The sequence below is a fragment of the Salvelinus alpinus genome, chromosome 39, assembly GCF_045679555.1.
Source record: "Salvelinus alpinus chromosome 39, SLU_Salpinus.1, whole genome shotgun sequence".
NCBI classification, from domain to species: Eukaryota; Metazoa; Chordata; class Actinopteri; order Salmoniformes; family Salmonidae; genus Salvelinus; species Salvelinus alpinus.
The window spans coordinates 6,485,264-6,497,286 of NC_092124.1; the positions used below are offsets into that span (position 1 = coordinate 6,485,264).

The following is a 12,023-nucleotide window of genomic DNA, read 5'->3' on the forward strand; positions in this document are numbered from 1 at the left end:
CATTCCCAAACATTCTCTAACGTTGTAGGATTTCACCCAGAGTCAGAGTTCGGTATATTCCTTACGAAGCTTGCAGACAGGAGACTGAAAGGAGAAAAAATCTCGGGCTCCCTTAAAACTCTTGGAAAATCTGTACCTCTTCACCTCACAGCTTCTGTAAAACTTGCTGTAGAATAACTAATTACCGGATCTGTCTCGTCCCAGCCTGTGGAGACATAAGGCCGATTCATTTATGAACAGATTGTTTATCACACAACTAACTACCAAATCTCAGAAAAAAGGGATAATACCTCAGTCGTGTTCAAAAATGGACGTTGTGCACAACTGCTGTTATTTTTCTTTGTTAGACTGAATTGCATTTGTCAAACAAACTGCTTATGTCAACCTACTCCCATTGTTGTGGTTCAACCATATGTAATTCAAGCTGACAGTATGTTCATCAACCGCAATCTAGGCGTCTCATCAACAAAAAAAGGTGTGAAGTTGAGAAGTGTATGTACAGTATATATATGTATATATATATATATGTACAGTATATACATATGAGATGAGTAATGTAGGGTATATAAACATAAAGTGGCATAGTTTAAAGTGGCTAGTGATACATGTATTACATAAAGATGGCAAGATGCAGTAGATGATATAGAGTACAGTATATACATATACATATGAGATGAGTAAACATTATATTAAGTGGCATTGTTTAAAGTGGCTAGTGATACATTTTTACATAATTTCCATCAATTCCCATTATTAAACTCCAGCCACTTTAATAATGGGAATTGATGGAAATTATGTAAAAATGTATCACTAGCCACTTTAAACAATGCCACTTAATATAATGTTTACATACCTTACATTACTCATCTCATATGTATATGTATATACTGTACTCTATATAATTTACTGCATCTTGCCATCTTTATGTAATACATGTATCACTAGCCACTTTAAACTATGCCACTTTATGTTTATATACCCTACATTACTCATCTCATATGTATATACTGTACTCTATACCATCTACTGCATCTTGCCTATGCCGTTCTGTACCATCACTCATTCATATATCTTTATGTACATATTCTTTATCCCTTTACACTTGTGTGTATAAGGTAGTAGTTGTGGAATTGTTAGGTTAGATTACTTGTTGGTTATTACTGCATTGTCGGAACTAGAAGCACAAGCATTTCGCTACACTCACATTAACATCTGCTAACCATGTGTATGTGACAAATAAAATTTGATTTGATTTGAGGTTGAGACAAAAAAAAAGATATCAAGTGTAAATATATTTATGTGGATGGCTGGCTTGTCCTTCTGCCAAACACTTATGAGCGAGATTAGTTATGGCTGTTTTTTAGTGAGCTGGTTGATGTTATTGAGCTGATTCTCATTTGCAATGGTGACCTGGCCAAGAAAAGCATCAACATACCTTAGTTCAGGTCCGTCCAGTGTGAGGATATGTTAGGGACGTGCAGCTTCCAGTTAAAACGCATGCATTTAGTTTTGAGTAATAGTTGGAGATCACAGAATGTGTGTTGTATGTCATTGAATCTGTGTGATTCTAATAGTATCACACATTGATAACTTATCAGGGACATACATCAGTGATGCAAGGGCCATCGCTTATATATTGTATTGTACATGTTAACCACATGTTCAGTGGAATAGATGTTTTTTTTAAATAAAAAATAAATGAACATTAATATTACTGGTCTGTTTTTACTAAGATGCCACATGTTTTTAATGGATGTAATGTATTTAAAGTATCCATCCCAAAAATGCACACTACTTTAAAAGTAACCTGGCTATACCCATGTTGGCATATAAAATAAATATTTGTTAGCTTTCTGTTTTTGCTTGCAGGAAATGTTTTTCTTGGATAATTTTCATCACCTCAATTAGAATACTATTACAAACCCAACAGGAATAGCCTATAGGAATGCTTTCAATAACTTCAGGGGAATACTACAAAAAATAATGCAGGAACGCTATTTAAATTCATAAGAATACTATAGAGATACTGCATAATATTTATACCATTGAAATCTTATTACTATTGAAAGTTATTATAGGTCAAAATTACATACTATAGATACTCCTATAATCATTCTATAGTATTTTCATAGCAAAATAATATGTCATAGCATACTATACCCTATAACTATAGGGTATTATACAAAACATAGTTTCTTATAGGAATCTTACAGGAACGCTATAGCACTTTTTCGTAATGTGTCGAAAGCGTTCCACAGGGATGCTGGCCCATGTTGACTCCAATGCTTCCCACAGTTGTGTCAAGTTGGATAGATGTACTTTGGGTGGTGAACCATTCTTGATACACAGGAAACTGTTGAGTGTGAACTGTTGAGCTCCTACTACCATACCCGTTCAAAGGCACTTAAATATTTTGTCTTGCCCATTCATATTATGAATAGCACACATACACAATCCATGTCTGAAGGCATTAAAATCCTTCTTTAACCTGTCTCCTCCCCTTCATCTACATTATTTGAAGTGACATTAATAAGGGATCATAGCTTTCACCTGGATAGTCTGTCGTGGGAAAAGGTGTTCCTAATGTTTTGTACACTCACTCAGTGTCGTTTACATGTTGTCAACAATCTAGGCCAACCCTGGCGGTTTTGTTGCTTAACAAACAACCCGTCTATTGGAGAAGCAGTTTCTGCCTATACTCATATTGTACTGTCTTTGATAAAACCATCAACAACCTTCTCTGTTGACCGTCAGAGATCACGTGATAGACACAAAAGCGTCACATACATTAGCCAAATTAATCGAAGGCCAATAGCACTTAGCTAACTGTCCCATCCAAAACCGTGGGGGTAAGTGTGGACGTAAGATTTTTTTAAATATTCGAAATTTACTCAGCCATGTCAAAACACAGACATCAATTCAAAGATCTGAATACAGAATGAGAATTATTGTATTGACACTCGTGCCTCGTCCTATTCAAAGTTTACAATTATGTTATTTAGCTAGCTAACGTTGTATAGCTTGTTAGCATAGTCAGAGAAGACGTTGGTTCACGGTGGCTAACGTTAGCATATCGACTTGTTTCGCTCGAGCTGAGATTTATCAGTGCATCATGGTCATGCGGGGTTGTAAATGCAACAGTTTTGTTTTGGTACATTTTCGTAAAAACAAGTTGTTAGGTACTGGACCAAGCGTGACGCGAAGCCTCGTGAAAAGGTGCTGTAGTCCGCTAAATATGGGGGTAGGCGGTTTGACTGGACTTATTGCATATGTAACTATAGCACGCTATAACTGCAGCAAAACGGTGTATACAGTTGGACCACTTCCATAAGGCAACAGTAGGCAGGTTTCTATTGGCCCAGGTTCGTTCGAGAAAATGTTGCAAATAAAATCATTGCAACTTGTAATGGAAACGGTAGATATAATGGCCGTTTTTTAAAGATCAACATTATTTGTATTCGTATGACGGGTGCATTTTTCTTTAATAGAAATGTCCGTATTTGGAGGGGGGGCTGGTCCAGACTCAAGGTGTCATAAATATTGATTGATTTCCTTAAATGAACTGTAACTCAGTAAAATCGTTGAAATTGTTGCGTTTATATTCTTGTTCAATATATTTAATACGCAAACGTTTTAATTGTTGCCCCAAAAAAGTCCCGATGATGTGTTGACGGAGATGGCAGCATCCCAACTGGCTCTTACCAAACTCTCCACTATTTTGTTTGTTCGTGTACTATTTTTTTACGCTATTTAGCTCAGGAATTGTTTTGTGTCATTACATACACCTGGGAAGAACAATTGGATATAAGAGCGGCGGTACCTCACCAGAACTTCCAGCATTATGACTTCCCTGAAGCGGCTCCTTTGTTTTCTCTCCCCAGGGCAATTTAATTTATTCCAGAGTAGGGTTACACATTTTGGGGAATATTCAGAGGTGGAAACTTTCCGTGGGAATATATGGGAATTAACGGAAATGTATGCAAATGAATATTAATACCATTTAAATGTAGATTTTTTGCATTGGATATATTTACCATATCATATGGAGACAGAAACAGAAGCATTTTAACTTATCATAAGTAGACATAATTGCAAATGATTAAATCCTTCCAATATAAATTTTTAAAACAATTTAGTTACGAATTGAACCGTAATTAAATTATTTGACTCCCAAAAACGTTTTCAACATACATCTATCTGTAAAATGATAGTCTAGAAACTAAAGCTTTGGTTGTCTTCCTCGGGCTTACATGCCTTCTCCCTGGACCTCCTCAATGTCCACCTCTTGAACAGCAGACTCTGAGGCCTCATCTTCACTGTCACTTTCCAACTTCGTTGTAGATGGCTCGTTGTCAGGCTCAAAAAGCCTCACATTTGCCTGGATGGCCACCAATTTTTCAACCTTTGTATTGGTCAGTGGGCAAGCAGTATGGATTTCTTCTCTTACATCTGCACGCAGAGTCTGAACATCAGACAGGATGGCATTTTCTCCCTCAATCCGCGCAATGGCTACTGCTATAAGTTTCAGGAGTTTCAGGCTGCTTACCACTCTCCCAAAATACATCATCCAGGAGGATCCTCTTGATGGTGCTGTCCATATCGGCAGACTATGGCCATTTCTTGGAGAGACTCCTTCCCCTCCAGGAGACAGGAGAGGTGGTGACAACAACACCACCCCAACGGGTGTTGCTGGGCAGCTTCAATGTGGTGCTCTTATTCTTCTCACTTTGCTTGGTGAGGTAGATTGCTGTTATAACTTGATGACCCTTCACATACCTAACCATTTCCTTGGCTCTCTTGTAGAGTATATCCATTGTTTTCAGTGCCATGATGTCCTTGAGGAGCAGATTCAATGCATGAGCAGCACAGCCAATGGGTGTGATGTGAGGGTAGGACTCCTCCACTTTAGACCAAGCAGCCTTCATGTTCGCAGCATTGTCTGTCACCAGTGCAAATACCTTCTGTGGTCCAAGTTCATTGACTGCCTTCAGCTCATCTGCGGTGTGTTTGTTGTCCCTTGTGTCTGTGCTCTTGTAGAATACTGATTGAGGGGTGGAGATGATGTAGTTAATTATTCCTTGCCCACGAACATTCGACCACCCATCAGAGCTGATTGCAATACAGTCTGCGTTCTCTATGATTTGCTTGACCTTCACTTGAACTCTGTTGAACTCTGCATCCAGCAAATGAGTAGATAAAGCATGTCTGGTTGGAGGGGTGTATGCTGGGCGAAGAACATTCAGAAATCTCTTCCAATACACACTGCCTGTGAGCATCAGAGGTGAACCAGTTGCATACACAGCTCGAGCAAAACATCAGCATTTCCCTGACTACGTTCTTTCCCTGACTACACTTCTGATTCCAGGAGGACCATGAGCTGTTGCAAATCGATAAGGTGTCTGATTCATCATTGTCACCTCGAATAGAAGTAGAGGGACTTTAGTCAGAGATTGCTTGTTGTGAGCGCTGAGGGAACTTTATGCACTTGGCCAGATGATTCTGCATCTTTGTTGCATTCTTCACATATGATTTGGCACAGTATTTGCAAATGTACACAGCTTTTCATTCTACATCAGCTGCAGTGAAATGTCTCCATACATCAGATAGTGCCCGTGGCATTTTCCTGTAAAGATTAGAAAACCCAAAAACAATTCCATGTACAGATAAATAGTTAAGCAGTTAGATTAAACAACTCCTTTGTAAGATAAATGTTTTAAAATGAAACATGTATGGAAACAGGTAAATTAACACTCCTCAGTTAGCAGGCTCAATCAAACTAAAACTCACATGGTAACAAAAACGAACTAGCAAATCCAATCAAAGTTTATTTGTCACGTGCGCCGAATACAACAGGTGTAGACCTTACAGTGAAATGCTTACTTAACCAATAGTGCAAAAAGGGTATTAGGTGAACAATAGGTAAGTAAAGAAAGTAAAGTAAAGAAATAAAACAACAGTAAAAAGACAGGCTATATACAGTAGCGAGGCTATAAAAGTAGCGAGGCTACATACAGACACATGCAGAAATTGTTAACAAGTTAGAAATGATTTAAACACACTTTGCTGTAGGCTACTATTTACTAGTTAACAAAAAATCATGTATGTCGTATAAAATATATTCACCCCACCGAGTATTGTAATCAAAACTTACCAGAAAGCATGTAGTCCTTGGCTCAGACAGCGTAGTAGTGTGGGCTCAATAGCATCTCATTAGTGTGCAAGATCTTGAGAATCAGCTGTACATGTGATGGAAGAATGCACTGTGCATGCAGAGGATTGCAATTCCATTGAATTCGGGATACTTTAACCAAAATATGCCACAAGACCTAGAATTGACTTGTGTGTCCCACAAAAAAAAGGTTCACTGTTATAAGCTAACTTGTTTGATGAATTTAAGCAAAATTCCCAGGCTTAACTTCCCATGGAAAATTTCTGGAAAAATTCAGACCCTTTGCAACCTATTCCATAGGCTGACCCAAAACAATGCCGGCGGAGGAGAGGTACTCGAGGCTGTCTTCTGGTCTGACTTGGACTCGCTAATGTCCAATTTCTAGATAATGAAGTTGATGAGCTCAAGGCGAGAGTGGCTTTTCAGAGAGACACCAGGGATTGTAACATCCTCTGCTTCACGGAAACATGGCTCTCTCAAGATATACTGTCTGACTCTGTAAAGCCAGTTGGGTTCTCAGTACATCACGCCGACATTATTAACAACTTATGGTGTAACAGGAACTCAAGTTCTTCTGTTCCCCCGACCTAGAATATTTCTCAATCAAATGCCGACCGTACTATCTCCTGAGAGAATTTTCATCAATAATAGCCACAGCGGTCTATATCCCCCCTCAAGCCGATACCACGACGGCCCTCAAAGAACTTCACTATAAACTCTTGACCATTGTTATACTAGCTTCTAGAATGCATATAAGGCCCTCCATTCGCAAAATCGGACCACGATTCCATCTTTCTCCTCCCCTCTTATAGGCTGAAACTCAAACAGGGAGCACCCGTGGTGAGGACTTATTCAATGCTGGTCTGACCAATCGGAATCCACGCTTTAAGATTATTTTGATCACGTGGACTGGGATATGTTCAGAGTAGCTTCAGAAAATAATATCGACACGCATACTGATACGGTGAATGAGTTTATCAGAAAGTGCATAGGAGATGTTGTACCCACTGTGACTATTAAAACCTACTCCAACCAGAAACCGGGGATAGATGGGAGCATTCGCACAAAATTGAATGCGCGAACCACTGCATTTAACCAGGGCAAGAAGACTGGGATTATGGAAGAATACAAACAGTGTAGTTATTCCCTCCGCAAAGCAATCAAGCAGGCTAAATGTTGGTATAGGGACATAGTTAAGTCCCAGTTCAACGGCTCAGACACGAGACGTATGTGGCAGGGTCTACAGACAATCACGGATTATAAAATGAAAGCCAGCCCTGTCGAGGACACCGACGTCTTGCTTCCGGACAGGCTGAACACCTTCTTCGCTCGCTTTGAGGATAATACAATGCCACCGACGCGGCCCGCTATCAAGGACTGTGGGCTCTCCTTCTCCGTGGCAGACGGGATTAAGACGTTGAAGCATGTTAACCCTCGCAAGGCTGCTGGTCCAAATGGTATCCCTAGACGTGTCCTCAGAGCATGCACAGACCAGCTGGCTGGTGTCTCTACAGATATATTCAATCTCTCCCTATCCCAGTCTGTTGTCCCCACATGCTTCAAGATGGCCACCATTGTCCCTGTACCTAAGAAAGCAAAGGTAATTGAACTACGTAGCACTCAGCTCTGTCATCATAAAGTGCTTTGAGAGAGTAGTCAAGGATCATATCACCTCCACCTTACCTGCCACCCTTGACCCACTTTAATTTCCGCCCCAATAGATCCACAGACGATGCAATCGCCACCATTCTGCACACTGCCCTGTACCATCTGGACAAGAGGCATACCTAATATAAGAATGCTTTTCATTGACTATAGCTCAGAATTCACCACCATAGTACCCTCCAAGCTCATCATCAAGCTTGAGGCCCTGGATCTGATCCCAACCCTGTGCAACTGGGTCCAGGACTTCCTGACGGGTTTCCCCCAGGTGGTGATGGTAGTTAACAACACCTCTTCACCAATCCTCAACACTGGGGCCCCACAAGGGTGCGTGCTCAGCCCCCCCCTGTATTCCCTGTTCACCCATGACTGCGTGACCAAGCACTCCTCCAACTCAATCATCAAGTTTGCACACGACACAACAGTAGTAGGCTTGATTACCAACAATGATGAGACAGCCTACAGGGAGGAGGTGAGGGCTCTGGGAGTGTGGTGCCAGGAAAGTAAGGAGATGATCATGGAAACAGCAGAGGGAGCACCCCCTATCCACATCGATGGGACTGCAGTGGAGAAGGTGGAAAGCTTCAAGTTCCTCGGCGTACACATCACTGACAAACTGAAATGGTCCACTCACACAGACAGTGTGGTGAAGATGGCGCAACAGCGCCTCTGCAACCTCAGGAGGCTAAAGAATTTTGGCTAAACACCTAAAACCCTCAAACTTTTACAGATGCACAATTGAGAGCATCCTGTCGGGCTGTATCACCGCCTGGTACGCCAACTGCACCGCCCACAACAGCAAAGCTCTCCAGAGGGTGGTGCTGTCTGCAGAACGCATTACCGTCCTGGACGTATGTTTACAATGTTACGCCTAGTCTGAGTCCAGGCTGGTTTTTCAGCCCCTCTCCACCTTGTCTCAAACAAAACACATTCAAATTGCTTTCCTAGTGCCAAGACGGTCATGTCAACCAAGCATCAGTAACTGAATAATATGTCAATTACTCAAGTAGTTAACACTAATAGGACATGGTTGTCTGTTTGTTGTCACTTTTGCCAGGTATTGTTGTGACGCCACATCACACCAGCAGCACCCTTTGTGGCTTCTAATATTGATGATTGATGCTGTCTTTTGAGCAGCACTGTAAAGGGAAAAGGGTGGGACACAAACACTGCCAATTGATGACCTGTTCTTCTTCTCCTCTTGTTATTTCAGCGTGTAAACACCAACACATAGAACAGACCGCTATGGCAGAACCAGATGTACAATTTAAGGTGAGTCTCTGACTGTGTCTTGTGTCACCCAACTCCATCTATTGTGCACTACCAGGGCCCATAGGACTCTGGTCAAAAGTAGTCTACTAGACCTATATTGTTTGGTCTCCCGAGTAGCACAGCAGTCTAAGGCACTGCATCACAGTGCTAGAAGTGTCACTACAGACCCGGGGTCGATCCCGGGCTGTATCAATACCGGCCGTGATCGGGAGTCCCATAGGGTGGCGCACAATTGGCCCAGCGTCGTCCGGGTTAGGGGAGGGTTTGCGGGGGGGTGGCTATTACAAGTAGCCCATTATTGTAAATAAGAATTTGTTCTCAACTGACTAATATAAAATACAGGTCTCATTTGGATTGTTCCTTCGTCTAGCACTAACCAGTAGTACATTGGTGTTTAGTTGCTATTCCTTTTAACCAATGTGTTGTTTAATTACTGTCCGTGTTTCAGCTAGTGTTGTGTGGAGATGGAGGCACAGGAAAAACCACCTTCGTGAAGAGGCATTTAACAGGAGAGTTTGAGAAGAAATACGTTGGTGAGTTTCTTAGAATCCAGACAGTCCTCTCTCCCTCTTCTCTCTCTCAGCTTTACATACCTCTTCTTTGCCGTCTTCTGCTTCTTCTCCTTCATAACCCCACCATACCTTCAATCAATAATCAGACTTAATTCTCTCCAGAGGGAAATTGAGTTTGCAGGCAAGGGTAGCATGATGGAAAAATATGCTATCCATACAAGAGTTGAAACCCTTCTACATCCCTGAACCATGGCTGACCTGCCCTTCGCTCCCCCTCCTCTTCCCCCTGTAGCGACTCTGGGAGTAGAGGTGCACCCCTTGGTCTTCCACACCACTCGAGGGACCATCAAGTACAACGTCTGGGACACAGCCGGCCAGGAGAAGTTTGGGGGGCTGCGAGATGGCTACTACATACAGGGTACGTCACATTTGTGTGGGTCACATGTCTGTGTATTGTAGTACATACAGAGTAGGTCACATCCTGACCTCAGATCTCTACACAATCTTACCCTCTGGTGCAAAATGACTCGGATGATTACGGGCACCACACATTTAATGATTATCTGATTCACTCAATCACTCTCCCTCTTCTACTTTTCTGTCCCCTATCTCTCTCCAGCCCAGTGTGCGATCATCATGTTCGACGTGACATCTCGCGTCACCTACAAGAACGTGCCCAACTGGCACCGCGACCTGGTGCGCGTCTGCGAGAACATACCCATAGTCCTGTGCGGCAACAAGGTGGACATCAAGGACAGGAAGGTCAAAGCCAAGAGCATCGTGTTCCACCGCAAGAAGAACCTTCAGGTAACCGTGGCAACCCAACGCAGACACATTTAGATAGTGTTTTGTACCTGCCAACTACCACACCTGTCTGTACAAGTCTATATTCCTCAGCTGGAGTACTTTGTGTCTGCAGTGTTTCTCCATTCCTGGTAAAAAAAAATTAGATGGGAGAGCGACAATAGCGTTTATCATACATATATATATATATATATGTGAGAGATATGAGACTATACCTAATCAAGACTCTCTCTCCACCTCATCAGTACTACGACATCTCAGCCAAGAGTAACTACAACTTTGAGAAGCCCTTCCTGTGGCTGGCCAGGAAGCTGGTAGGAGACCCCAACTTGGAGTTTGTGGAGATGCCTGCCCTCGCTCCCCCGGAGGTCGTCATGGACGCCTCCCTGGCCGCGCAGTACGAGAACGACCTTAAAGTGAGTACACACACGCATGCAGAAAGCGTACACACACACATGCAGGGGACACGCATGCAGAACACACACATGCAGAAGTCGCACACGCCATACTGGGTCAGTGTTTAATGTGTTCTTTATTGAAATTGTATTTATTTACATCAGGAACTTGCATACTAGTATTTAGTTTTACAGGTGACAAAAATAATGAATACACAATTTTCCCTCACACCTCCAGGTTGCCGCAGAAACAGCGCTCCCAGATGAAGACGATGACCTTTAACCTGTGACCTCTCTCTGGCCTCTTCGGTGTTCTGGGGGTGTGGCCTATTGCTGACCTTAACCCTTGACCTTTAATTGTAAAAGCCCCCCCAATGTTTTGTTTTTGTGTTTCAAACTGAAAATGTGTCTCTGGTAGCGTGAAGATTTCAGTAGAGACAAACAGAAGTAGAATATAGAACATACAAATGAAAGACTTTGTTCGCTCGCTGTACGATACTGACTAAGGGTGATATGAAATCACACTAAATAAAAAGTATTTGAATATAAACTATTTGCTGTATCAATTCATGTGAACAAAATGGGTGCGTGACTGGAATTTAGCAAAAAGCACATTTCACTTCCTTGTGGGACTACCTGACTGATGTTTGACAGCATTTTATTCTTCAGAGGTGCCTGTGGTGTGGTTGACAGGGATTGAAAATGTACTGGTTCCACAACAAAGTTGTATAGTAAATACATGAATACATATTTGTGTACAATAATCCATTTGTACTATTTGTAATATACAGTGCCTTCAAAGTATTCATACCCCTTGACTTATTCCACATTTTGTGTTACAGCCTGAATTCAAAATGGATTTAAATATATTTTTTTCTTTCTTACCCATCTACACACCCTGTAATGACAAAGTGAAAACATGTTTTTACATAAGTATTCAAACCCCTGAGTCTATACATGTTAGAATCACCTTTGGCAGCGATTACAGCTGTACAATATTTGCACATTTTATTCTTTTTTTAATTCTTCAAGCTCTGTCAAGTTGGCTGTTGATCATTGCTAGACAGCCATTTTCAAGTCTTGACATAGATTTTGTAGTGGATTTAAGTCAAAAATAAAGCTAGGCCACTCATGAACATTCAATGCCGTCTTTGTAAGAAACCAGTGTATGTTTGGCCTTGTGTTCTAGGTTATTATCTGGCTGAAAGG

At 41.7% G+C, this 12,023-nt stretch overlaps 1 protein-coding gene across 3 annotated transcripts; it reads left to right on the forward strand.

Annotated features, from left to right (window-relative positions):
• The first annotated feature begins 2,622 nt into the window (after positions 1-2,622).
• LOC139566702 (GTP-binding nuclear protein Ran-like) lies at positions 2,623-11,364 on the forward strand. Of its 3 annotated transcripts, none has more exons than XM_071387952.1 (7): positions 2,623-2,849; positions 9,045-9,103; positions 9,552-9,636; positions 9,908-10,033; positions 10,235-10,422; positions 10,665-10,835; positions 11,053-11,364. In XM_071387952.1, exons 2-7 carry the CDS (start codon positions 9,077-9,079, stop codon positions 11,095-11,097), a joined length of 642 nt encoding a protein of 213 aa, XP_071244053.1. In that variant the 5' UTR covers positions 2,623-2,849; positions 9,045-9,076; the 3' UTR covers positions 11,098-11,364. The 3 variants fall into 3 exon arrangements, with proteins under 3 accessions (XP_071244053.1, XP_071244054.1, XP_071244055.1); XM_071387953.1 differs by having other exon boundaries at positions 2,754-2,861; XM_071387954.1 differs by lacking the exon at positions 2,623-2,849 and adding an exon at positions 3,029-3,216.
• The last annotated feature ends 659 nt before the right edge of the window (positions 11,365-12,023 follow it).